Source organism: Amia ocellicauda, chromosome 3, assembly GCF_036373705.1.
Source record: "Amia ocellicauda isolate fAmiCal2 chromosome 3, fAmiCal2.hap1, whole genome shotgun sequence".
NCBI classification, from domain to species: Eukaryota; Metazoa; Chordata; class Actinopteri; order Amiiformes; family Amiidae; genus Amia; species Amia ocellicauda.
In genome coordinates, this window is record NC_089852.1 from 46,851,388 (window position 1) to 46,879,370 (window position 27,983).

A 27,983-nucleotide genomic window follows, 5' to 3' on the forward strand; every position below is an offset into this window, starting at 1 on the left:
AGTGACTCAGGATAATTAAAACAAAAGATACAAAGAGAAACAACACAGCTGCCGAGATGGGTTGACTCCTACAGATTTTCTTTTTTTTTTAGATAAATCTTTTGTGACCCACTTAATTGCTGAGGCCATTGAAATGGGTGTATTGTTTTGCTTCCATGTGCAATGTTTTGAGTGTTTGGTGTGATTCACCGTAGGCCAAGGGAATAACCATCTCTCTCAGCACAATGCAAGTCATATCGCTGTTTGTTTTGTGTACAGGAATGTTGCCGTACGGGTTTATTTAGGTCATTAGGATTGTTTCAGTAATGGTGATAGTTTCCCCGGCTCACGTGGCGCTCTTTCAGATTGCCTAATGATAACAGTTGAGGTTGAGACAGTATCTCTTTCCTCAGAGCGGTTGTTCATTATGTTCTTTCTTGCTGTGTCATACATTTGGAAGATGTCATACCAAATGGAAAACACAAAACACAAAGCAATTAAAACCTTTTTTTATGTTCACTTTTTGCAGAATAAGGATCCCAAAATGGCTCGTGTCGCCCTGGAATCACTGTACAGATTGCTGTGGGTTTATATGATCCGAATCAAATGTGAAAGCAATACAGCAACACAGAGGTAAATGCTTCTCAGCTCACACAGTCAAGTGCATTAAGCTGCCACAGGGACTCCCTTTTGTTACCTTCTACCTTATAGCCACAAAGTTGTCTTTTGTCATGTAAAATTTAAGAAGTGCTTCAGATCTCCTGTTTTACAGGTGCTCCTTGTTTTGGCTTGTTTCTCCACTTCATTAAAAAAACACACATTCCTCACAGGACATGAAAAGTACACTCCCTGCTTCCTTTTCCAACTACATTGGTATCCCTGTCCCTGAATTTGTTTTTCTGAGTTTGTAATTTAGTTTGACATAAATAAATGCATAGTAGTCTCTATTCTCGCTGTGGGGAAAGTGAACAAAATTACAAGACAGATTTGAGGAAATGGGTTAGGTACACATTATGTGAAGCCCAGAGAGAAGTCAAGCATTTTTCATAGACAGAGAACTCCCTTTAGAAATCTGAGGGAAATTATGATGCGATAAGAGCAGGAAGCAGAGAGTGTTTACACTCGGCATCATTAGCGAATGAATACAGATAAAGCTTTGCTGCAGTCTGGGGAGTGTCAGCAGCTTATAGCAGAGCATGTTTTCTAAAATTTGAGACGTAATAATTATACTGACCAGAAAGGTTGCGTTGTACGGTCTTACAGAGTTGGGCAAAAGACAGTAACTGCTGATTTCACGTCAGTGCCTTTTTTATTCCAGTGGTGGCATTTAATTATAAAACCAAACATCTTGACTCCCAATTACATCTCTGAACTACAGCGAGATTATGAGGAAATCTGAGAGCTCAATGATCTGAAGTAACACAGTTAAATACATTTGATTCTTTAAATACTGTGATTGCAATGAGGATACATTCATACCATTTCAGAGATCAACAACAATTTACTTATACTTTGGATGTACGTTGATTGTCATAGAAGATCACAAGGGCTGATGGGAGTAGAGTCTTAACTGCACAGCTGGTGTTTCTGTTCAGACCTGTCTTTAAAATTATTCCCATAAAGAGAAAATATAAAAGGAGACATACGCTGAGTCTATTACCAAGCACAGCTGATGGAATGCAGGTTAACAGGACAAACTGTGTCAGAGGGGAACTTCAGAGTTACCAAAGTTTACTAGGCCTCGTCAGAGTTTTCTCAGACTCAAACACTGGAATCCCCCTTTCCCAAATACTGCCGTAAGCAAATAGTATAAAACGGTAAATAGAACAATTCCACTGCATTCATTAAAAGGTTTTCTATGTCATGTTAAATGCAGTTGTTTTGTTACACTTACAGGTTAATTCAAGGATGAATGTATATAGTGATGTAATAGACAGCTGATATCCCTTCAAAAAGTAAATAATGGTTGGTTTTGAATATCTGTTTTGATCAAATATTAAAACAATGAGGATTTTCATTAACAAAGCCAAAGACTGTAGTCTTTGAAATGAGGAACTTCCTGTGGTACTGCTGGTCCTGAGGTTTTGCCTTTCTCTCTCTCTCTCTCTTTCTCTCTCTCTCCAAAGCCGCCTCAATACCATCATCACCACGCTGTTCCCAAAAGGATCCCGTAGCGTGGTACCCAGGGACATGCCTCTCAACATATTCGTCAAGATAATCCAGTTCATTGCACAGGTACAGAAGAGACCCAAACACTTCTAAATGGCATAGATTTGGGTTGGCAGCAGGCACATTGAGGAAAGGAACAGAGTTAAGAATAGAAGAATAAACATGATTTATTTAAAAGATCTAGTCTAGGACTGTCCGGGGTGTCCCCTGTCCTGCACCCTGTGCCCGCTGGGTTCAGCTGCCACTCACTGCAATGGCTGAAGACGTTATTCAAATTGGATGGATGGATGGATTTAATCAAAATCCTCTTGATGGTTCTTCACTTTATGAATACATACATGAATGTTCAGTCAATCAGTATTGTTTTTTGTTTTGTTTTGTTTCTCGCAGGAAAGACTGGATTTTTCAATGAAAGAAATCATCTTTGACCTCCTGTGTGTTGGAAAACCACCAAAAGCATTCAGTCTTAATCCTGAGGTATTCAGTCTTTTATTCATATGTTACCTTATTGTATTATCATTATCATTTGCGTATCAAAATAAAATAACGATACTGATACAGTACAAAGAAGTGTGGGTTTTTGAATTTCTGCCATTTGATCAGGATTTATCTGGGTTCTAAAGTTAATCTGAAATATCAAAATATATTATTATATGTATACATTATGGGCTAATGCTTTTTAACCGTAAAATCTGCTGCATGTTCTCCAGAGAATGAACATCGGTTTGAGGGCGTTCCTGGTGATTGCCGATAACCTGCAGCAGAAGGATGGCGAGCCGCCCATGCCAAACACTGGAGCTGTGCTGCCATCAGGAAACACGCTCAGGGTCAAGAAGACCTACCTGAGCAAGACACTCACTGAGGAGGAGGCCAAACTGATCGGTTAGTGGGGCTCAATAGCTTTTACCATGAGCAGAACCAATGATAATATTTTGTTGCGCTAGCTTTTGTCCCATTACTGTAACCTGTAGGGAGAGAGAAAGACTGATGTCTTATGTATTATGCACCATTCCCCCTCTTGGTCTACAACACTCAGCCTAAGGAGGTGTCTGCAAATTATCACTTTCAGCTCCCTTCCATTATTAATGTGCCTCATATAGGATGACCTGTTCTTCTCTTCCAGGCATGGCCTTGTATTACTCTCAAGTCAGGAAAGCCATTGACAACATCCTCAGACACCTGGATAAGGAAGTGGGCAGGTGTATGATGATGACCAATGTGCAGATGTTGAACAAGGAGCCTGAAGACATGATAACGTAGGCCTCTCTCTGTTCGCACCTAAAGACATCAGAACGCCTCTTGAGATGAATCTGAAAAGCCTTGTTTGATCTCAGGCTGACAAAGCCATCATTGAAAGCATCAGAACACACTACATATATAATGTCCACCTTTCAGCGGTTGTTAGATTTGCTTTCATCATTTCTTGGTATTTATCATGCGCAACCATTCATCTCACTTCTCCTGAAAACAATTGTAGGAGAAGAAAACTAAAACTGAGGTGTGGAGTATGACATTCTTCATTGTAGCATCAGCTGCTTCATCTACAGTGACATCATTCATATATTTTCAGTAGTGCTCAATCTGCAACATAGTAGACCATTTCCAAGGCAGATTTATCGCCCACAACCAGACCACCACACTCATCAATTTAAATACACTGTAGTTCTGCATAATTTAGTTCTCCAATCATGTGCCGCATGCTGAAAGTCTGAGCTGTCTTCTGAAAAATATGAATCTCCTTCCCTACTTCCTCCAGTCTATTCCTGAGATGTGTGTTTTTATTCCAGAGGTGAAAGGAAGCCAAAGATTGACCTCTTCCGGACCTGTGTAGCTGCTATCCCTCGCATTCTGCCTGATGGCATGTCGAAGCTGGAGCTCATAGACTTGCTGGCTCGGTGGGTTTCTGGGAGGAATAGAAGCTGAACAGTGTACCTCACCTCACATTTCCGAAGCCTCGTATAATCCGATACCTTTCATACTTGGGTTAAGAGCCAGCGGACTGTAACCTGACAAGGGGAAATTGTACTAATTAGATTTTATAACATAAGCCTAAGCCTCTGGTGATGAACAACTTTCGCTGCAGCCTTTTCTGCTGTGGGATTGTTTTATGGTAAATGTGAAGGAACAGAACATGTTTGTTTCATGTGATTTTGAGCTTGGCATTCTTAAATGGGCATAGGAAAGCACATGCAGTATGGTGTCATCTTCAGTGTACTGTGGAATTCTATGGGAAAAGTTTTTTATTAATCATTTATGGAAAATCAAACAAACGTTTATTAAATTGTCCTTACTTACTGCTACAATACACACATGGATAGTCTCCTCTGTTTCTTTTCAGGCTAAATCTTTGGGCAAATATGTTATACTTACTTAAGTGCTGGATCTTTGTCAATTCAAGCTTTCCTTGCTGAACATAATTGAATGAGACTAAACGTCAAATCCGCAAATTTACGGCAACCTGACCACAGAAGTTGTATTATTCCCTTATTGGGAAACGCAACCTAAAGTACTGACAAGGCTTACAAGGCCTTGTGAAACTGATTGTTGTGTGCTTTTGAAGGCTAACCATACACATGGACGACGAGCTGAGACTCATTGCCCAGAACTCCCTCCAGAGTCTGCTGGTGGACTTTGTGGACTGGAGGGAGGACGTGCTCTTCGGCTTCACCAACTTCCTCCTGAGGGAGGTCCACGACACCCACCAGGGCCTCCTGGACACCTCCTTGAAGTTGCTGCTTCAGCTGCTCACGCAGTGGAAACTGTCCATACAGGCTCAAGGGAAAGGCCACGACCAAGCCAGAGTCAGAACCTCAGAGGTATGACGTTAGCTTGCTGGTGAACACGCATGGGAGACATGGGGGTTTTATCTTTATTTTATTTTTATTTGTATCAGATTTGCATAAAAGGCTTTGTAAATTCAACCCCCCACCCGAAACATCAAGCAGAGAAACATCCATTTAATTGGCTGAATATGTAATTATAGCCAGAGAATAACGAGCTTGAGTCAGGGCGATATCAAAGCATTCGCACAGAATTTATTTGCTTGGTTGGATCTAATTTGGATGTCGATTCTCAATTAGTGGTTGAATTGTGTTGCAGCTGATCCAAAACGGCTCCAGCCACAGACTACAGCCGGAGAGAAGCCCTCACTGCAATGTGCTGCACGCGGTGGAAGGGTTTGCGCTGGTGCTGCTCTGTAGCTGCCAGATCGGCACCCGCAAGCTGGCCGTGTCCATCCTGAAGGAGATCCGGTACCTGTTCATGTCAATAGGACAGACTGAGGTAAGACTCCTGTGTGTTTCTCAGTGTAACACTGCCATTGTGTCATGGAACTGAATATAAAATACATTCCTCCGTAGATAGGCTTTTTCTTGTTCCACTTCCTGTGTGAAAGTTGTCCCTTTTCCCCTCCAAGAAATGATAGAAAATGTAATGGAAGAATGATCATAGGTGCACACAGGCATCTCAGTGGCAGTAAAGGGTCTGTAAAACCCAGTATGTATTTTCACTGTGTGTCAAGCAGGACGACGACAAGCCCATGATCGAAGTGATGGACCAGCTGAGTTCGGCGGTGTTGGAAAGCTTCGTCCATGTGGCAGTGTCCGACTCGGTATGCCAAAATTACATACTTTGATGTTTCGACTGTGTGAGGACTGTGCTTGGTCACACAGACATAGATTGATCACGTTCATTATCAATCTAGACCTTTTTCACTTGTTTTAAGGTTATAACTGAGACCAGAGAGAACATTAGTTAATTTATGTATGCTTTACCATATTCAAATATAATTATTAATATGTGCATTAATTATTGGTCCGTTTTTGGGAAGACCATCTATCATGATGCCAAACAGGTACAATGGACTCAGAAATTATTTAATCAATCCAAGAATGGTGACTACATACAAACAGTATCCTTGTGGGCATTAAACTTGTGTAATACTGAAACTAATGACTTGAAGTGATGTCTTAATTGCTATGAGGCACAACTTTTATTTCACCTCTGATCCCAGCGGTATGATAAGTTGCTCAGTCAAAAAAATCCTTTAATTAAACAGTACAGCCCGGGTCTTAAATCATTGTGCTGGTTGTAATTCGACCCTGTCAGATTTCATTGATTACATAAGCAAATCTATGATAAATTGCCAACTTATAATAAAGTGCTATTGCTGTCAGATTACAATTTTGACAGCCTTTTATAGAAAAATAAATTACAGCGTGATATTGGACAGCTGCTGTCCTCCAAGGCGATTTACTTTACATAACCTGTCAGATGCCAGCACTGCCTCAGCACATAACACTCAGCAAATCACTGCTCTGCCAGTCCCAGCTTCCGAGACTTACACTTTAATTATTTTTAAAGCATACAAAAACAGCAACATCCGTTCTGTCCAAGGCAGAATGTAGGAAAGGGCAAGGCCCAAGCAAGATTTCTAGGTTATATAAATGAATTGATAATTATGTAAATCACAAAATGGGATGGACTACATAAGCACAAAGTAGTCCATTGCTCCTTCACCGAATTCCCCTAAGAAAACATGATTTTGTGACGTTTTTAAAGTATCTTGATGAGTTGAAAGAAAGTAATTACAGTTTTTCCCATCAAGCCAGTCTGTCACTTTTAAGATTCTGCCTGTCAGTCAGACTAAACACATGTACTGCATATCGCGAAACAATGAAGCTGCTAAATGGTTTGCCTGCCCGTGCAGAAGCTCGCGGTTTATCCCGTGCTGTGTGTCGCATTCCCATAGGCCACTCTGCCCCTTGGCCATCACGTTGACCTGCAGTGGCTGGTGGAGTGGAACGCGGTCCTGGTCAACAGCCACTACGACGTCAAGAGCCCGTCTCATGTGTGGATCTTCGCCCAGTCGGTGAAGGACCCCTGGGTCTTGTGTCTGTACAGTTTCCTCAGACAGGAGAACCTGCCCAAGCACTGCCCCACTGCGCTGAGCTACGCCTGGCCCTACGCCTTCACCCGGCTGCAGCTGCTGATGCCCCTGGTCGACCCAAAGTAAGTGACTCCTCCCCATCCTCTCTCGATACACAGTAAGACTAATAATTGTGGGTGTATGTGACCTTCTGTTCGGCTGTGCGCTTGCGTGGTAATGTGTGCATTCTAAAGATCTTGGCAGTTTTATTCATTATCAGCTGGGGAGCCAGCGACTAAGAAACCAGTGATGCGTTTTCATTGTCTCCGCACGAGGATGTTAATATTAGTGCTCAATTGCTGATGCATGAATCAACCTCTTCTGAGCTTTGATGAGAACACTGGGAAGTACTCGACTGCGAATGTCAAGAGATGCAAAGGTCCTGGTCAATTCCCTGATAACACACAGCTGCAGAAAGTCTCGTACCGTTTCTCTGCTAGATTATGCTGAGAGCCACATATTTTGAGTGGTCCAGTATTTATTAACAGTAATTGATGTCCTTTTTATATACTAAATGCTGTCTTCTGGATGATCCTTCTTAAATAAAGCACTTCAGTATTGGACTGTGGTGTAAAAGATATTTAAATTGAAATATTGTAGCTGGTAATCTGCACGTTTGAGCCAATTTAAAATAACTGTTGCTGTGAGAGCATATGGTGTAAAATCATTTTTTAATAATTCTGTACAAGAATGCACATTGAACTCTTCGCTGGTATATGTTCAAATTATTATTAATATATTGTTGTTGGTTTTTACATCAACAGCAGCCCAATGTACGCCAAGAAAATGAGCACAGCGGGCAGCGGTGACAACTACGTGACTCTGTGGAGGAACTACCTCATCCTGTGCTTCGGGGTGGCGAAACCAAGCATCATGAGTCCCGGGCACTTACGGGCCTCCACTCCCGAAATCATGGCTACCACTCCCGATGGCAGCATCAGCTACGACAACAAGGTAACCTCAGCTGTTGAGGCCTCTCTTCTGCCCTGGATTTGTTTCTCACAAAAGCCCTGTTCATGTACCTCAATACCAGAGATGGCTATCTCATCTTCAAGGCCAAGGAAGCTGTAGTCCTAGAGTGATGCAGTTTTTTTTTCGTCTTATGTTTCATCTCCAATATCAGATACATAATTGTACTAATCACTGTATATGGATAAGAAGTCAAATCAGATGTCTCTTTCAGGTATTACTCATTTGCTAAATTAAAGGTGTTTCCATGACTACAGGGTCCTCTGAGTTTCAATCTAAATGACTGCAATGAATTAATTATTTGGATGAGTCAAGTCTCCAATTCTTTGCAGCTCTTAATTAGTAGCCGAGAAACGGAATCCTGAAATGTGTTGTGGTTTTATGGAAAGGATACTTTCTATACTTTATTGAAAGCTTAGTTTTTTTATTGTTGGCACTGATTCCTTACCTTTCCTCCTCAGAGATGTTTACTCACAGCCTATGCGCTGTGCTACACTTGCACACAAAGTCAGAATGGTTAGACACTGATAAACTGCTGTAGGATTTCACTATTCAAGTCCACAATTTGACTGCTGTTGCTTTAAGTATAGTTTCAATATGGTTATTATGTTTTGGATTGATGATGACTACTATTTTTGACTGTTGTTTTTCTTCAGATTTTACACCAAGATATATATTATTTAACCTTTGAATGTCACATTCTCTTTTTTTAGGATGGGTTAAACATATCCTTATCAGTTTTTCATTCTCAGTAAGACAGAGCTGCTCCTGTTAAACAGAGGACCTTGTTTAGAACAATTTTAGAACATTTTTTTATAATTGTATATTATTATTGAGTATATTATTATTATTATTTAATGTGTTTGTTTGTGTGTGCGCTGTTTTTTTTTTTATTTATTAACTTACCCAAGGCCGTGAAAAATAGAAAATGCAATGAACTTGTAGGTCTGTAACTCAGCGAAGAGTCGCCATGGAAACTGCACTGACATGAAACAGGTAGTGGAGGAAGCTAACGCGAGGATGTGTTGATCTCCGGCTGTGCATTTCCAGGTGATTGGAACCCCATCGGTGGCGGTGCTTCTCAAACAGCTGGTTCCTCTGATGAGGGTCGAAAGCATTGAAATTACAGAGTCTCTCGTCCTGGGGTTCGGCAGGACAAACTCGCTGGTGTTCAGGTACTCAACGACCATTTCCTATTTCTCCATTTTTTTTTTTTTTCCCCAACCATCACTAGCACACTAGCTAGCAGTAAAAAAATGGAAAAGGTCTTAAAAAATGTTATTTTCCTATTAAACCACATTCAGCTAAATATTTACAGATCATAAAAAGTGAATTACAAGTGATTTATATTTCACTGTTCTTACTTTTTCATTCTTTTTAATTGATTTAATTCTTGAAATGATAAGATTCAACACCCTTTCAGTAATGCATATTAATACCAGCCCCCCTCTTGTATGTATTTTCTTTGACTTTAGATTTATATTATAAAGGGTCCGTATTGAGGCCATGTTTACAACACTGGGTACGGCATTCTTCTAGCCTGTCTTTCCTTTTGATGGATGGTGTTTAGTATGAACAGTGGATGATTCAGCTACATCCATCAATCACATTTCAATATGAAAGGCTCCACAGCCCAATGTTTTTAATTTGGAAACACACAGCCACACTGCAGTGTTAAAGCAACAGGGTGAACATTTTCACTCAGGAACTCAGTCCCATAGAGAATTCAAATAAAACCTTAAATTGGGAATTTCTTTCTAGGCCTTGTTTAATTTCAAGTTAGGTGGGTACAAGGTGGTCTAATAAAAGTAGGGGTAAAGACTAGATGCCTAACACTTGTTTAATTATTATTAACATTATCATAAATAATAATAATCATATAATAGGGTTTTGGTCATTTTTGACCTGTCATTTTCTTTTATGATAGTCTGGGATCCTAGTGATATTTTCCCAAAAACAAAACAAAGCAAAATCCACATCTGTTGTATCTGTTGCTACATTTTAAGTAATCACGAAGAAAACTATTTTCATAATTATATCATTTAATTAAGTAACTCATTTTTTTCCCCTTTGTGGGTTAATTCATAGAAGAAGATTCACTCTTTTATAGTACAGCTTTGTTTCTAAAGAATAAGTCTGCATCTTACTAAAAGTGAACTGAGTACAATTTTGTAGTTTTTTTGTTTGGGTGGGTCAAAGTTTAGATTTAAACCCAGCCTAGGTTAGGAGATGCTACATTGAATTGTTACAGTGTGTTACAATGTAACAGTATTGCGTCACACTGTTTTCTCTGACATTCCTGTTGGGATTGTATCACCTGGGTGGTACGCTAGATAGTGAACTTTGATGAGATTGGATTCCAGTTAATGGCAGGTATTTGTTTACCCATCGTAGAATTTGTAGTATTCTCTGAGAATTTGTTAAAGTTGTTTTATCAATGGTTAGGGCTTGAAAAGAATAAGACATAATTAATTGTTGGGAACAAACTGTGTAGCCAGTGATGTGTTTAATCAAGGCGCTCAAATATTCATTATAGGCCCAGCTGGAAATGAGATTCAGAATATCAATGTCTGAGTCTCTTAGTTTAAATCTTAAAAAAAACCACGCATTTCAGACATTCTTTACATAATTCAGATGTGTCCCATTCCAGAAAAAACAAAAAAACACATCCTTATGTTTTAAGAGATAAGAAATATTCAAAGCCTGTAGGAAGATAGGTGTCCATTACAAATGCCTGTGTTTACCTTTGAAACAGGAGAAAAATGTAATGAATATGTATTAAACTTATTGCTGGCAATCTGTTGTCTTCCTTCAGGGAACTTGTGGAAGAGCTTCATCCTTTAATGAAGGAAGCACTAGAAAGGAGACCAGAGGTGAACCACACACAAACACACACATATATATATACATGTATTTGTAGCATGTTTAATACTTTTTTATTTCATAATGGCTGTGTATTGTGCACTACTCTGTCATCATTGTGCATGCTTTTAAACAGGCATCCAAGTGAGACTTCTCTCTCTGTTGCAGAACAAGAAGCGCCGTGAGCGGAGAGACCTCCTGCGACTGCAGCTCCTGAGGATCTTCGAGCTGCTGGCGGACTCTGGGGTCATCAGTGACCAGTGAGTGTGCTGACCTCCCAACAGACCTTTTCCTTGTTCATCATTCTGCAGCACTGAGAGGATGACTTTTGATTCCTATATACATCTCCAAAAGATGTCTTTCAAGCCTCATGTTATTATTATGTGTGACTGAATTAGCCAGGGCAGAGATTTGAGTTATTGCCCCTTGTCCTGCCTCACTGCCTGCTTCCCTCCACCCACAGCACGAATGGGGCCCTGGAGCGCGACACCCTGGCTCTGGGGGCTCTCTTCCTGGAGTATGTGGACCTCACGCGCATGCTGCTTGAAGCCGAAAATGACAAAGACGTGGAAATCCTCAAGGACATCCGGGCCCATTTCAGCGCCATGGTGGCCAACCTCATCCAATGCGTTCCCGGTACTGAGACACATTTCCTCTACAGCATGTGGGCCCATTGGCTCATATCCAGAACAGAAAGACATGCAGCTGTTTTCACAGACATCCTCAGCGGTTACTGGTCCATTACAGCATTGGCACTCAACCTTTAATGCACTTTCTATCTCCCACTTATCTGCTCTGCTCCTTGATGCTCCCTACCGTTCCCCCTTATTATATCTGCACTTTCAATTTATCTTCATTGTAGGTGGATCTCCATTATTGGTAATTCTGCCTGCTTTGATCCAACGGCACGTAGACAAGATGTAGCTAATATTACAGTTCTGCTTGTACTTCAGCTACACCTGAACAGAATCTTGCACGGTATTTTGCACTTCCTGTTCTGTGAAATATGTATAATTTGTGATGCCCTGGGTAAGGCCATCTGCTAATACATATATTTATTTATGTATTAATAAAAACACAAGATAAAACTAAGCTAAACAAGAAAAACATATGTCCACGTTGGCACAGTTAATTGGGAGGGTACAAATTTTATATTAAACAATATAAACAGAATATAACAGACTTTGTATTTGTGTACAGTAGCAAAATTATGAAAACTGTATATTTTAAAGAAACCCCTTAATATCCTTGAAGTCACTAACATCCAGTATAAAATCACGCGCAATATTGACAGTGATCTTGATTCTGACTCTTCCTTATTGAAGGCTTATAAAATAAAAATAAACCGGGGGATGATTCATTAAGAAAGGCAGGCAGCAGAGCTATTTTCAGACATCCTGTACCTGCTGATGAATGAGCAGTGACTCACAAAGCCATTTGTTAAGAGAGAAGAGATACATTAACATGATATCGCGTGTGATTTTTTAATTACATTGTGTTTATTATTCTGCTGTGCGCTGATGTTTTTGGTAAAATTTCTGATCATGTGATGTCTCTTTAATCACACTGTAACCTGATTGGCTGGGTTAATTCAATTGAATGACTAAACACCTTCTTTTTACCTTCGTGTCTGGGGTGAGCCAGCGGATTCTGTTTGTCATTTGTCTTCGCCGTCTCAATGTTGCGTTGTCCTCTAGCGCAAATTAAACAGAACATTCTCATAATTATTAGGCAGATATCTCTTTATGACAACTGAATAAGGTTTATAGGCAAGTCGTACCAGGGGAAATAAAAAGCAATAGGTCTGTGTCTATCTGTAATAAGACGTTTGACAAATGTCTCTCTCTCTGTCCCCATTTTCCTTCCCATCATGCTCTTCCTAGTCCATCACCGCAGGTTCCTCTTCCCTCAGCAGAGCCTGAGACATCACCTGTTCATCTTGTTCAGTCAGTGGGCCGGCCCATTCAGTGTGATGTTCACGCCCTTGGATCGATACAGTGACCGCAACCACCAGATCACCCGATACCAATACTGCGCACTTAAGGTACACCCCACAGTGAGGTCTACAAGGCCTGTCTTGGTAAAACATGAATGCAGCTCCTACATTATGTAAGAGTGTCAGAGCAGACCCGGATTACTTACGACCCTGACTTCATCAGACACGTTTAGATTCTGAGTTGCTGTTTTTAGCAGTGGATGTGAGTTTGCTAAATGCATGTAAAAGAAATCTGAGCACTTCAAAGGCAATTGATTTGCCAACGAACTTCTGCCCGAAACTGTCACTCTGAATGGAAACGTGAAACCTCTCACCTTTTAATAACTTGTGACGTGTCCTCTGTAGCCAACCTGCTCTCTGTCTTCCCAGGCAATGTCAGCCGTGCTGTGCTGTGGCCCTGTCTTTGACAATGTTGGCCTCTCTCCAGACGGGTACCTGTACAAATGGCTGGATAACATTTTAGCATGCCAGGATTTACGGGTATGTGACCAATGATTAATACTGGTGTAAATAAAAAGGAGAGAAAAACACACTTGTGTGGTAGCTTGCTGGGTGAGGAGAGATCTGTCCTGCCAACTTCTTTTCACTGTCTTTGCCGAGGGCCAGGATTCATGACGTCTTTGTCCCAAAGTAAATTTACTCAGCAGTTTCACAAAAACTGTTCTGAGCCTTTCCCAAGCTGAGCCACCGCAGCAATTATGTTTCCTGTGTTTTCCTGTGCTTCATCATGCTTTCACTGCACTCTGCTGCACTTCACTTAGGTTCCTACCTAACATTCACTTGGCATCCTACACCTGGCACAGCGCCCAGTAGAGAGAGTCCAAACCTGTGAAGTGAAAGCACAATGAAAATAAATGTCAAATCTCACTCTGCTATTTTTTAAACCCACCTACATTTCCTTTAGTCTTCAGTGCTGGGATTTTAAAAAGCATGGCTGCATCTTCAACCTTAATGTTGGAAGACCTCTAAATGTATCTGGAATTCTCTAAAGTGTCCGTTAAAACCTTAATGATTAGGGAACAGGGTTCAACTTTGACAAAAGTCATCTCCAAATGACTTATTCATTATGCCACTTATTTCAGAGGAGCAGGTAAAAGGATGTTGATGATTATTAGATATTTTAAAATCATTTTATGTTGTTATTTGTTATTGTTGGGAACTATAAACACCTACACACACCTGTGAATGCAAAGTTTGGAAACATTTAAGTTCAAATACTACAGTATCTGGTTCTTTAAATTTAGGAAACTGTAGGCAAGTCCCAAAGGAAAACAATAATGTTTCTAACACTTTACCATGTTGGAAAAACAAAAAACTGAGCATTGATGTCTTAGCCTATCTGTGATGATGATTTTCTTTCTCCTCGTGTTGTCACACCTGCGTAGGTTCATCAGCTGGGTTGTGAAGTCGTCATCTTGCTGTTAGAGCTCAACCCTGACCAGGTCAATCTTTTCAACTGGGCTGTGGACCGCTGCTTCACCGGCTCTTACCAGCTGGCATCAGGCTGTTTCAAAGCAATCGCTACCGTCTGTGGCAGCAGGTACTGACTTTAATCACCTGCACACCATTTCTCAGCGCAAGTCTCACCCCCCCTCCCATCACGGAAGAAAGTTTTCAGAAAGTTTACACAAATAAGTTGTGTCCCCAAGAGGCTCTTGCCCCATTGTTGCTAAATTCGACATTAAAAACAGATGATTATTGATGGCGTGTGGAAAGAAAAAAGGTGTTTCTCCATCCAATAGACAGCTTTACTTTCCCGAATCAAAGACTCACTTAGGCCCCGGAGAGAGCTACAGAAACCATATTTTACATCTTATTAACATCAAAACCAGTGTTGAGCTTAATTATGTCTCTTTTAAATTATAACTGAAGCAAGTAACACCTTATTAGAGCATCAGACTTCAAAGAGTCTGATCTGGTAATCAGCTCACATTTGGGAGAGAAAAATGAATATTCATCAGAGACCTAGATGTTTAAAATATTGCTCATTGCTATTCACTGATACACAAGCATCCCTGTCTTGCATCTAATTTCCATCTATGCTAACGAAGGTTCCTTTTTGCCGACTCTAGCAGTAGTATTGTATCAGTCTAAATAAAGATTCAATCCTCTATGCCGCAACACAATGATGTGAATAAGGAAGTCTGCATTGTATTTCATTGACTGTGTTTTCTTTTGATGTCTGTTTTCAGGAACTATCCATGTGACATTGTGACCTTGTTGAACTTAGTGCTCTTCAAGTCCTCTGACACCAACAGGGAGATCTATGAAATCTCAATGCAGCTGATGCAGGTAAGAGAGAGATTGCTGACCGATGAAAGGTGGTCAGTTGTGGAGTTCTTCAAAATGTGACGTCATCATCTTGGTGTAGACCACTTTCTGTCTGGCTCCAGTGGACACATATTTACTCAAAACATGACCTGAACGCCTGTGTTTTCCTTTGCTTCACTTTCACTGAAAAGGTTCTGGAGGCCAAACTGATTGTTTATTCTAAGAAGATAGCCGAGCAGAAGCCAGGCAGCATACTGTATGGCACACACGGCCCCCTGCCACCCCTCTACAGCGTCTCCCTCTCCCAACTGTCCAACCAGCTGGCCAGGATGTACCCAGAGCTGACACTGCCTCTTTTCTCAGGTGAGACCCGCCGAGTCTTCCTATGCCAGCACAGATCACATAGTGTACGAGGGAAAGGAACTGTAAAATGTAACCTGGAGGTTTTTTGGTGAAGTATATAGGAAAAGAAAGCACTAATTGTTAATTGATTGATTTTCATTTCATCTTGACCTCTAAATGCAGTCTGGATACAATAAGTGGTTTGTTTGTTTGTGTTATTTTCATATTGCCATGCCTGGATTTTCCTCTTCTGGTAGATATTCTTGTTCACAGCCTCTATGTTCATGTGGTTTACAATTGTCTATGCAGGGTTCAAATAATTCCAAAAGAGCAGCATAATATTGTTTGAAGGTCTGCATTCAACCAAGCAGATAACCTTGGCAATGTCCTTAACATCGCCGTAATGAGTCACACACCCCTGACAGCGTTAACTTGTCAGACTCATTAACCTTTCCGGAATTTTGTTAAATGTTTTCACTAAGCATTCAGGTGTGACTGTGTAAATGTTTTTGTTTTTTTTACAACAGACATCAGAAATACCTTTAAACTAGACAGCAGTTCATCACTCTGGAAGGTGGTTTGCCTTTTCAATGTTCCCTGCTGTTCTACTTAGCACCCCATGCGATCATCCCTTCTCTCCGGTCTTGCTGTGCCGTGTTTGTTGTTTTGTTCTGTCTGACGTCAGCGCTCTGTGCTGCTGTGCTGCCAGGCTGGAGTCTCCCACTCACACCTCAGCAGCCAATCAATGAGGGCCAGCTCTCTCGGCCTCATCCGCCCACTGGCTGTTGCCATGGAATTGAATCGAATGCACTCGTTTCCACAAACTAGAGGTTTTATTGCCCTAATGTTCGCTAATGCTCGTAGAATGGTCAAACATCAAAGGTTTCCGTACATTTCCGTGGTCAATTCAGTTTTTTTCAGATGCTTTGCTCAATGGATGACACCTGGTTTATTAGCATCCGCACAAAGCATCAGACATCAACAAAACAGTCTTATTTTAAGGCTTAACTGAAACAAAGGGCATTACTTTCCAGGTGCTGTTGACTCTTTCATTCCTTTTATGGCATTACCCTAGTTGAGATCTTAAGCGTGTGAAGTTATGCTGACTGTTCTGTTGAACCCCATTTTTTGGAGTTGATCTTTATTAAGGCCCCTGTGTGGTTTGAATCTTTCCCCTCTGTGTTATAGAGGTCAGCCAGAGGTTTCCCACGACCCATCCCAATGGCCGCCAAATCATGCTGACCTACCTGCTGCCCTGGCTGCACAACATCGAGCTGGTGGACAGTGGGCTGCTGCCCCCAGCCTCCAGCCCCTGCACCCCCGAGGAGGAGGCCAGGGAGCGGGCAGACAACCTGGGCCTCTCCCACAGACTGAAGGGCAGTGGCTGGGGCTCCCTGCAGGCCACCTCCCTGGTCCTCAACAACCTCATGTTCATGACCGCCAAGGTACTGAAAAGCAACAGCTTATAATTATTATTACTCATAACTACCCCTGGTGCTTCCTTGTTCATCCTCTCCTTCCTCCTCTCAGCTGTAAAATGAAACCACTTCTCTCATCTTGGCCAAGATTCCCTTTGTTCACCGCTAGACCTAGTGCCTCGCTTTGAGAATCTCATTTTTAGGGATGGTTCTTAAAAAAGCACAGCCTGTTTTGCTTCTGCTTCTCATGCTTTGTTCTGGACCCCTGTGCAGTATGGAGATGAGGTCCCGGGGCCCGAAATGGAAAATGCCTGGAACGCCTTGGTGAGCAATGACAAGTGGAGTAACAACCTGCGAACGGCCCTGCAGTTCCTCATCAGCCTGTGTGGTGTGAGCAGCGACACGTCTCTCCTGCCGTATGTAAGTGCAGCATGGGCGAGGATGTGTGTCACCTGACTGTGAGGGGCCTGGGGCTCAACTAAGACCCCAGAGTTGATGGATCCTTCAACCCGTGTGGCTCTTTTCACAAACCCACCCTTGCACTTGTGTTTTTCAGATAAAGAAGGTGGTGATCTACCTGTGCCGAAACAACACCATTCAGACCATGGAGGAGCTGCTGTTCGAGCTGCAGCAGACAGACCCAGTGAACCCGGTGGTCCTGCATTGCGACAACCCGCCATTCTACCGCTTCACTGCCAGCAGCAAGACCTCCGCCGTGGCTTCAGGTGAGAGGCCAGTGTACCTGGGAGACCGTGGGGCAAGCGTTTCATAAATTTATTTTTAACAGCGTTTTTTATATTGAAAGTCATAAAACAGAGGTGGTGTGGGAGATGCTGGCAGTGGGTGTGTGCTTCTCCTGCAGGGGAGAGACGCATAGCTCTTGTCTGTCAGTGCGCACTGCTGTAATGGGATGTAGATAAGCATTCCTCATCTGTGCACCACAGATTTTAACAAAGGGAACTAGCGAATCCGGGGCCAACAGGCAATTGTGCTGGAGCCAAAGCAAGAACTGTTAATAATCTGGAAAACATGCATATTTTATGTACTGTGTTTGAAGATCTGGGATCAGGATTTGAAAGGTTGCAGTTGTCTCTGGTTAGACAGCAGGAAAAGCTACTGTGTGTTTTAATGGTGCATTTCTTGTTTAATACTTAAAAGTGCTTTTTAAGTTTGAATGGCCCTCTAGAAAATCTAGCCTGTGGCGTAAATACAATTAGTTTAACTTTTTTCAATAGGATAATCTACACAATTCACTTGAAATAAGCAACTAAATAAGCTCTACATATACAGAAGTATTTTACTACAGATTTCATATTTTTAAATTCTATATCTTACACTGTTTGTGTGTGTGTTTGTTGTCCTGGACAATACATTTACATTAGTGTTCCTATTAATCGTCAGTTTTTTGGTATTGTCTTTGATTGTTTTTTGTGTTTGATTTTTGTCCAGGCACAACATCAAGCAGCAATACAGTGGTTGCTGGCCAAGAGAGTTTTCCTGACACAGACGAAACCAAATTAGCACGGGATAATGAGGAACGGTGAGACAATCACCCATTTCAATATACAATACTTTAAAATTTATGATTTATGCAGTAACATTTCTGGTTGGTTATTCTGCAAGCTTTAAATCTCAACTGCTGAAAATATGTATATTTCTATACTAAGTACTGTTGAATAGTATTATTGTATTATTGAATATTAAAGTATAAAATGTGTTTTCATTTGAACGAGAGCTAATGAGAGAATATCATTGTAGTTGTATTTATTAAGAATTCAAGCATGGTCTACTTCATTCCTGTCTTATGAGAACCTGCCTGATACTCATATGTTCATGTTGTGTGTGTGCAAGATTCAGTCATGTGATCAAGGCCCACACCAGACTAGAGTCCAGATACAGCAACAGCTCAGGAGGGTCATACGATGAGGAGAAAAGTAAGTTTCTAATCAATTTCATGACCTTCTGTTTGTTCCTCTGATTTCCTGCAATGAATCAAACAACACTGTGATTTGTCATGCCTTGCTTGCCTTGTTTTTTTCATGTTGTACAGTATATATTTGATCTTGTTATCATGCTGGTTGCCATGTCACCTGCCCCATATCCCGAAATACCTTTTTTTATGTGGTCCTGATGATGTAATTACCCTGTATCCTAGGGCCGGTGTTAAAAAAAAAAAAAAAAAAGTGTCCTCAAGACGTTTGTTCACAGGAGCCTTCTGGCTTGACGTTTTCTAGGTGATGGATCCTGTTTCCTGTTGACACCACCACCTCCTTCTGAGAAGCTGACTCTAAACTGTTAATGCTCCCTTTCCCCCTTTCAAGAATCTAGCTTGGCTGTGAGAACTGGCACGACAACAAAGAGAAATTTGGCATGTGCCCCCTTGCTGCCAGTGACCTGAAAACAGCTGGGTTTTTATTCAGTGGAATAGAGTCATTCTGCTAGAAATAGAGAATGACCCGGTGATTCCCAGTGGAAGAACAGTCCTGATCTTCGAGATATTACTTACATTATTACAGGTCCAAGAAGGAGCATAGGCTGCCATTTGTAGCTATAACTGCACTGGGCATTGAGAAGTAGGAGAAGCAGCTCTCTGAGGCCGTGTTCAGACTCATTTAGCATACCCAGTGTGTTTTTAGGGAGAGCTTGAAGAAAATGTGGATCCGTGTCAGATATAGAAAGGGAGAGTCCTGCTTTGTGCATGGTTGTTGGTGTCTGTGTGGGTGTGTGCTGTTGTGTCACATGTTCTCCTCACCTCCAGATGACCCGGTGCCTCCGTATGCCAGTTGGCTGATGAGTGTTCTGGAGACCAATCAGCCGCAGCCTCTGCCCATGCCCGTCAACGGTGGCTGCTGGGCACCCCTGGTGGACTATCTGCCCGAAACCATCACCCCACGTGGTCCCCTGCACAGGTTAGAGCACACCGACCTCTGTGCTGCCTACCCTGCCCACCCTGCCCACCCACAAGCACTCAAAATCTAGAAGGCTCAACACTCTGGCTGAGCATGATAAAAGACTACATTGTCATACTATTACATTTGTTTCATTTACTATTAAATCAAGGTTTATACTCCTTTACACTTAAATATATACATAAACATTATAAATGGTCAATACAATTCAATTTCAAACACAAATCTATCCCGATATTCCCTTTATTAAATTACACAAATTATTTGATGTGGTACAAATAGAAATCAATAGGTTATTGATGTTTTTTTGTTTTTTTACTATGGCAATATTTTGTTTTGTTTTGTTTTAAAATATAATGAGTGAAACATGTTTCAAATATTTCTGCAGGTTAAGGTTAAGGTGACAGTGTTTACATCCTGATTGTATAGCTCACTGACAAATTCGGTTTGCGTCAGAACATTTCCAGAAGAGGAAGAAAAATTAAAAGTTTAGAAAGAAAAATCAATAAATAAACAAATAAAATAAAATAAATAAAAGTAGAGAGTGAGTGCTGTGTAACATAACAGAAAGTTCAGTATCAAAACTTTTTTTTGGTTTACTAGAGATCTTCGTTTTGGTGCATAAAAAGCAAATTAAGCACTTTTACACTGGAAACAGTTTTAACTAGAGTGTACTGAATATGCAGGTGATTTAAATAAATAAAGGAAATGCACTGCTGTTGATCCCAAACTCCTGTGTACTGACAAACATCAAGGCCATTTTCCAGTGAAAGCAGAATGCCCACTGAAACAATAAACAGCATTTCAGTGAACAACTTTCCATTACTAATACTGCTGATACCCCTTGTGTCTTCCATGCACAACATGCAATACATTTGTAATTTACTTTTTTCTCACTTCTTATTCATCCATATCATGGAATGCTCGTAATTCGCAGTAATGGAAAACATTCACACAGTCACACAGTCCTTTAACCAGCAATGTTTTACAGTTTGTTGGGTGTCTGTGGTTATTGTCTGCTGGGTTTCTTACAAACGGAGCTTTAACTGTTTGAGGAACAAGAATGTAGCTAAACAGCTTCCTTTACAAAAGATTGTCCCCCGCCAGTTTAGGCTCAGAGCCGAGAGGAGGAAGCAGGGTTGCTGGGAGAGAGACCTGTCTCGGTGGGACGATAAAACCTTGCATGAGACTTTCCCTGGGAAATGCTCTGGGTCCTTTCACAAGGCACATTCTGTTCACAACTCTTGTTTGTTCTGGATCCCGATTACAACGAACTTGTGTTTCCATACAGTTAATCTATCTTTCTTGAAGAGGTGTAGAAGTATCCAGAATTCTTCTTTGTTCAACTTGAATTGTTCATTTTCGTTTGATTGGTTAAAAATTTACTGAATTTGCATTTTTGATGAAAAAATCATTATGACCAAACAAGTTCCTATTTCCTTTAGACCTATTTCCTTATTAGAATTAAGATTATGAAAAATATGATACAGCAATACAGCCATAAATCAAACAAAAGCTACGTAACCTTAGAATAAGGAAATAGGAATAAGGAAATGTTTTTTGCTTGTAATTAATTTTGCAAGAAATCCATCCAGTTGACCTAGATCAATTCACCACAGAACGTGTCGCTTTTCTTGTGTTTGCAGGTGTAATATAGCTGTGATCTTCATGACTGAGATGGTGGTGGATCACAGTGTCAGAGAGGACTGGGCCCTGCATCTGCCTCTGTTGCTACACGCTCTGTTCTTAGGTACGTTCCTGTCTGTTGAATGGAAAAGCTATCTCTGACATGCGTTAGGTATACAAACAGTAAAGTTTGGTGCTGTAAGAATCATTCCATTTATTTGGATCACCTTTGGAAATGTCAAGTCACTTAGGTAAACACATACCAATCTGAGCTGGGGAGTGATACATGCCTGAGTCTTGTTCCTGGAAGAAGCCAGGCCTGTAGCCGGCGACAATAAAATCCCTGTAATGGAAGCTTTGCGTTATATCTGCTTAGTGTATCATACAACCCCCAGAAAATATTTGAAATATGTCGACCATTGTGTAACACAGAAAAGCCAGACATTTTCATGAAACAGACAACCACCCTACTCAGGTAGGAATGTCCTACTATACTGTTAAACTGTGCTTATCTCTCATAGACTGTTTTGTTTGATCAGGACTTTTAACTGCCATCTGTCAGTGGTATTTGTGCAGTTCCCCTTGAACTTGATCTTGAAATAAAAGCATGTTCACTGCACAAGCAAAACCATAATTTACATAATTTAAAGGATAAATATTTCTTGAAAGTCCACAACTGTCACTGATGAAATTCCTCCCTCTTCATCTGCAATTGATCAGTAGAACACACCTGCTCCAGACGTCTCATAAGATTTCCATGACAGTGCGAACATTGACGTCAAGACACTTCTTTCTATTTCTCCCTCATCACCCATATCTGTTTTACTGTGTGTTTTGATAGGTTTGGATCACTATCGACCAGAGGTGTTTGAGCATAGCAAGAGACTCCTTCTTCACCTGCTCATCGCCCTGTCCTGCAACAACAACTTCCAGACCATTGCCTCCGTGCTGCTCCTGACCAGAGAGATGAGTGAAAGCAAAACCCTGACCGTGAAGTCCAACTATCAGCCAGAATACCTTTACACAGGTGAGGGCTTGCAGTCTGGTCAAGCTTAGCCAGGTGGAGAAATATTCTCTTTCTGTGTAACCCTTTTACTTTTTTTAAAGTGTGCAATTACATATGCAGCATTAGGTCAAAGGTCAGCATAACTGCAGTAGAAATTACTATGAACAACTCTTGACAAAACACAAATATGTGTGTAGATCACAGAAGATAGAGTCAAGAACACATACATTTATTTTAAGAATAGGTTGACCACCAAAAATGTAAAGCATGTAAACAGTAAATACAATTCTGATATCAAGCATAGCCTTTTGAAGATACAGACCATGATATGAATCTCTTAAAAACTGAAAGCCCACACAAGGTTAAACGGGGCACTGTGCCTACGTGTAGGACTTAGCGTCTGACAACATCATGCCTCAGCTTGGATAACACAGTTTAAAGGAGCAGGGCTGTGCTGGGGCTTCTCAGGGAACGGGCGGTTTGTTATCTCAAAGAAAACATTTGGAAGCCTTGCCAAAAACAATCACATGGACGGAACACAGTTCTAAGGGTCTTGATTAAAGCATTCCAGTCAGCTATTTTTATTATCTTGCCCAAAAGAGGCCATCTGCTGTCTTGGATTTGCGCGCAACAGTGGTGTCAGGATTTCATGGGCTGCACCATATGTCTGGCTCATTCTTATTATACAAAGCATTCTTTCTGTCATTGTCTTTACTTTAATGACAAGAGAAGGCCCATGATTATGAGCTGGTACAACTGTTGTGGCTCTTTACGTATTAAATGGTATTCTATCATCGTTTTGCCCCTAAGTACTACATGCACTGACTAGGCACCGTGTCTTCCTCTCTCTGGCCAGGTGGCTTTGACTTCCTGCGGGAGTGTCAGGCCTCACCCGTGCCGGACTCGGGACTCAGCTCCTCCTCCACCTCCTCCAGTATCAGTCTGGGGGGCAGTAGCAGTAACCTGCCCCAGATCTCCCAGGACATAGATGAGCTTAAGACCTCCTCCGAGTCGGACGAGAAGACCAACAAGCTGATCGAGTTCCTCAGCACCAGGTACAACAGGCGTGCCATTTAAGCACAGCGAGAACACATACAGAACAGCCAGTCTCGGCCTGGCCCTCTCCTCCTGTCTGAAGTCTTTCACGAGGGGAAAGTAATATCTTGTTATGTTCTGCTTCATTAGCTGCAGTGACACACCAACTGATGTAAGAGAGCGACAAATGTGTATTAGGAGAATTAGGGCCACAGGCTTTAGCCGATTGTAGATTATAGATTTAGCTGTAAAACCCCTATCCATGTCACTTCAAGAGCCTTTCACTTATTCTGTGCTGATTCACTTGAGCGTCTCCGCAGTTTGTTTGGTTGGCATGTGATTTTCATAAGCAAGGAATTCAGCTACTCAGCTGCCACCTAGTGTCATGAGACCGGAATGACGTTTGGAAAATAGTTTTCCAGGTCAAGATAGTTCCACTTCTAAAAGCCACAGTAGGGTGGATACAGAACTATTTTTTAGTAGCTGCCTGGTTTGAATGTGACGAAGTTAATGAATTTCACAAAGTGTGTGTAAGAGTGACCTTTAGTGTTCTGTCGGTCAATTTTTTGCCAATTTTTGGATTATGCTGGATTGTTAACTTTGAATGACACTCTGTAGGGCATTCGGACCTCTGTGGTGCCATGAGGACATCACCCCCAAGAACCAGAACTCCAAGAGTGCCGAGCAGCTGGCCAACTTCCTCCGCCACGTGGTGTCTGTCTTCAAGGAGTCCAAGTCAGGTGGGTGCTCCACTGTTAGGTGCCTACTGTTGTGCCCGTCTGTTTGGTCATCTGTTTTGAAAGAGATAGCATATCTACCTGCAGGATTTATTAAAGAGGTTTTAAATGGTGTTCATCTGATGTAACCTTGGATTGAGCCTGCTGTTTGGGTTTGCAGATTTCCACCTGGAGCAGCAGCTGAGTGACGTGGCTCTGCAGACAGCGCTGTCCAGCTCCTCTCGGCACTATGCGGGCCGATCCTTCCAGATCTTCAGGGCCCTCAAACAGCCCCTGTCCGCCCACGCCGTCTCCGATTTACTCTCCCGCCTGGTGGAGGTGATCGGAGAACACGGAGATGAAGTACAGGTACGTCATTCAAGCCGCCCACTTTCTCTGCCCTTCGCAGGGCACGATGTTCCCTGTAAGAGGCAGCATACTTGTCTAGTTTAAAAGCTGGACTTGTAAAGCTCATAGATAAAGGCTACATTTAATTAATGTATACTCTAAAGTACTATAAACATTGCCTTTATGTTTCTGAACAGAATGAGATATTTTGACTCATGAACTTGTACTTTTCATCAAATATTTGTTTGCATTTGTAAAAAAACAATAGACTGAGGTTATATACAGGTGCAGGTGAAAATGTTATTTTTATTTTTGTATTCTGAGAAGGAATGATGAGAATTCTGCAAGCCGTTTCTGCACGCCTGTGTTTATCTGTATCTCTGTATCTTTCATTACAACAGGGTTATGTCATGGAAGTCCTACTTACCCTGGAGTCTGTAGTTGATAATCTGGCTGATTGTCTAAAGAACAATGACTTAATGGCCGTCTTGTCGAGGTAGGTTTCATTTTTCATTTCATAAACGGTCCCAATTTATGCTAAGAGAGGAGAGGAGAGGATGGAGTTTCCATAAATTTGCATTTTAGTAAATGCAGGAAAGTAGAGCATTATCACAGTATTAAACAATATAATTCCTTCTTGATTATTTGGTGTTCACATAGCAAAGAAATTCTTATAACTCAATAAATGTCTATTTGTTCAAATTGAGTATTTACCAGTTTTACAGCAAAGAGAATATGATTGTATGGCCTTTTAAAAGTAATATTATGTACCTGTATGTTTACACAAAATAAATTAAAACTCATGAACTTACATAATATGTTGATTATGTTGGCACAATACTGGAATGAAAAGTTAACTGATTGTTTTACTCGGGGGGATGGTGCTTAAAGCAGGTCGTCTTCTCCTGATTTCCTGACCAATGGCAAGCTGACCTCTAACCGCAAGAGCACCGGGCAGCTGAACATCATCCCCGGGCAGGAGGGTGCTGGCATGGGCACGGCGGAGCGCAGCCGTCACCAACGGAGCTACTCCGTGCCCAAGAAGTTCGGAGAGGTGGACCGCTCGTCGGACCCCCCTCGCAGCGCCACGCTGGACCGGATCCAGGCCTGCACGCAGCAGGGTGCCCTCACCAAGACCCGCAGCTCCTCGTCCTCCAGAGACACCGTCACCGACCCGGCCAACGTCAACCACCCCGCCAACCTGCTGGCTACCATCTTCTGGGTGGCCATCTCGCTCATGGAATCCGACTTCGAGTTTGAGTACCAGATGTCGCTGCGGCTGCTCCACAAGCTCCTGGTCCATGTGCCCCTGGACAAGGCAGAGAACCGCGAGAAGCTGGAGAAGCTGCAGGGCCAACTGAAGTGGGCCAACTTCTCCGGGCTGCAACAGCTGCTCCTCAAGGGCTTCACGTCCCTCTCCACCACCGACGTCACCCTGCAGCTGTTCAGCCAGCTCACCCCCGTCTCCCGTGTCTCAGTGGTGGACACGTCCCAAGCGATAGGTAAACTGATTTGTCAGTAAATAAGTTTCATTCAGTGCTTATTTTGTATTTCTGTATTAGAAGATGCCTTTGTTTGTTTGTTTGTTTGCACCTCTATTTGGACAGACCATTAATGCTGCTATGCTTCTGTACAACTGCTTTCTTTCAGGTTTCCCTCTGAATGTGTTGTGTTTGCTTCTGCATCTCGTTCAGCACTTTGACAATCCAACGCAGTTCTGTAAGGACATCGCAGAAAGAATCGCCCAGGTGTGTAGCGTGTAGCTTAAAGTGTCTGTTAAACCGCTGATGTTTCATTTACGGGCTAGCCTCATCCGAGTGTATCCAGATAGAATAAAAACATCTTGAATGTTCTATTATACAAGTTCTGAGCATTACAGTATCCTGATTTAATCAATGAACTATTTCAATTTAACATTACAGCCACTATTTCTAGATTGTTACCGAGTGGCTATATAGGCAAATAGGTATATTTCTCCCTATGCAAATATACAAAATGGTAAATCTTTCCTACATGTTTTTGGTTCCTCTCTTTTTTGTCAATTTCTTTGCTAGGTGTGCTTAGAAGAAAAGAATACCAAGTTATCGAATCTGGCTCACGTCATGACCCTGTACAAGACCCACACGTACACCAGAGACTGCTCCACCTGGGTCAATGTGGTCTGTCGATACCTGCATGAAGCCTTCTCTGATATCACCTTGAATATGGTCACCTACATGGCAGAGGTTTGTACTCCGTTGTGTGTACTGTCATTGCCAGTACATCACTCGGTTTGTAACTGTATGGCTGTTTGTCCAGATATCCAGATTTTGATGACAGAGTTTGATGGATTTAGTACTGTTGCTGTGCCAGCTGTTGAGCAGCTGTGTTGAAGTCTGCTTGTTAAGACTACCCTGTTGATTGCAGTTGTTAGAGAAAGGCCTTCCCAGCATGCAGCAGTGCCTCCTACAGATTATCTACAGCCTTCTGAGTCACATGGACCTCAGTGGAATTCCAGTCAAGCAGTTCAACATGGATGTCCTGAAGACCATAGAGAAGTTTGTACAGGTAAAAATAAAGAAGGATTAAAACCAAAAGCACATTGTCAGCTCTCCTTCAGATACATATGAAATGAATATATTATAAAAAGGGAAAATCTGATTTAATTTCTCTAGGGGTGTTTTTGTCCCTTAACAGACTTAAATCCACAAAATAAATGGTTCAATTAAACACACTGGCCGGTTATAGAACTCTAGGGTTCCCAGGAAAGACATTTAAATTAAATTAAATTAGATCAACTCGGACTAGTCAGCCCTAGATACAATTCTGTTACAAGTCATTAAAATCATTAAGTATTAAGTGATACGTTGGGATTGCTTGAAATCCATTCCAGGGAAACTCCTGAGTTGACCTTAATGAGCAGCAAAATATCCACAGAAGCTGTAAGAGTCCCATGTCAGTGATATTTTTTTGCTAAATGTATTTGTCTATATCTGAACTATAACTTTCACCACCATTTTTATGATTACATAATGAGGCTCAGGGGAATATACAAAACCCATGTTTATTTTTAGTTCAGTTTTAGTTTAGTTTGTTTAGAATGTTTTTATCTACCAGGGGAAGTGGAAACATGTTCTGAAGTCTCTGTTGACTGTTCAATTACAGTACTGTGGCATTGCCCACAGAAGTACAATACTGTGTGTGCTTGCACTGCAATAACTGTTGCTTGAACACAACCTTTTTTTTTTAAATTAACAAAAGAAAATTATGGCTCAAGTGACACAAAGATAGTACAATTGTAGTATTAATTTGGAATTGTACTACGAATGAGACATTTATGTCCAAACTGTTTGCTTATGCAACAATGTATTATGCACCTCAAAAGAAGCAACTTAATAATTATAATATATATAATAATAAACAGATCATGT

The 27,983-nt window shown here is 41.5% G+C and overlaps 1 protein-coding gene across 11 annotated transcripts in view; it reads left to right on the top strand.

The window, feature by feature from the left end:
- The window catches only part of fryb (furry homolog b (Drosophila)), a 96,605-nt gene that overhangs the window by 53,557 nt on the left and 15,065 nt on the right, over positions 1-27,983 (top strand). For 6 of the 11 annotated variants that reach the window (XM_066699731.1, XM_066699732.1, XM_066699723.1 and 3 more), the window contains exons 12-47: positions 509-612; positions 2,106-2,214; positions 2,539-2,625; positions 2,859-3,030; positions 3,272-3,404; positions 3,936-4,043; positions 4,709-4,964; positions 5,248-5,430; positions 5,672-5,758; positions 6,899-7,158; positions 7,840-8,029; positions 9,095-9,219; positions 10,860-10,917; positions 11,075-11,166; positions 11,370-11,542; positions 12,790-12,950; positions 13,272-13,382; positions 14,288-14,442; positions 15,095-15,194; positions 15,365-15,536; positions 16,704-16,960; positions 17,207-17,353; positions 17,490-17,658; positions 18,383-18,473; positions 18,785-18,867; positions 19,692-19,842; positions 21,489-21,592; positions 22,310-22,495; positions 23,331-23,529; positions 24,128-24,249; positions 24,407-24,594; positions 24,975-25,069; positions 25,465-26,075; positions 26,224-26,321; positions 26,628-26,798; positions 26,980-27,120. In XM_066699731.1, the coding sequence (XP_066555828.1) occupies positions 509-612; positions 2,106-2,214; positions 2,539-2,625; positions 2,859-3,030; positions 3,272-3,404; positions 3,936-4,043; positions 4,709-4,964; positions 5,248-5,430; positions 5,672-5,758; positions 6,899-7,158; positions 7,840-8,029; positions 9,095-9,219; positions 10,860-10,917; positions 11,075-11,166; positions 11,370-11,542; positions 12,790-12,950; positions 13,272-13,382; positions 14,288-14,442; positions 15,095-15,194; positions 15,365-15,536; positions 16,704-16,960; positions 17,207-17,353; positions 17,490-17,658; positions 18,383-18,473; positions 18,785-18,867; positions 19,692-19,842; positions 21,489-21,592; positions 22,310-22,495; positions 23,331-23,529; positions 24,128-24,249; positions 24,407-24,594; positions 24,975-25,069; positions 25,465-26,075; positions 26,224-26,321; positions 26,628-26,798; positions 26,980-27,120 (5,649 nt within the window). The remainder of the gene's footprint in view (positions 1-508; positions 613-2,105; positions 2,215-2,538; positions 2,626-2,858; positions 3,031-3,271; positions 3,405-3,935; positions 4,044-4,708; positions 4,965-5,247; positions 5,431-5,671; positions 5,759-6,898; positions 7,159-7,839; positions 8,030-9,094; positions 9,220-10,859; positions 10,918-11,074; positions 11,167-11,369; positions 11,543-12,789; positions 12,951-13,271; positions 13,383-14,287; positions 14,443-15,094; positions 15,195-15,364; positions 15,537-16,703; positions 16,961-17,206; positions 17,354-17,489; positions 17,659-18,382; positions 18,474-18,784; positions 18,868-19,691; positions 19,843-21,488; positions 21,593-22,309; positions 22,496-23,330; positions 23,530-24,127; positions 24,250-24,406; positions 24,595-24,974; positions 25,070-25,464; positions 26,076-26,223; positions 26,322-26,627; positions 26,799-26,979; positions 27,121-27,983) is intronic. The other 5 variants (XM_066699724.1, XM_066699729.1, XM_066699733.1 and 2 more) reach the window with 3 other exon arrangements.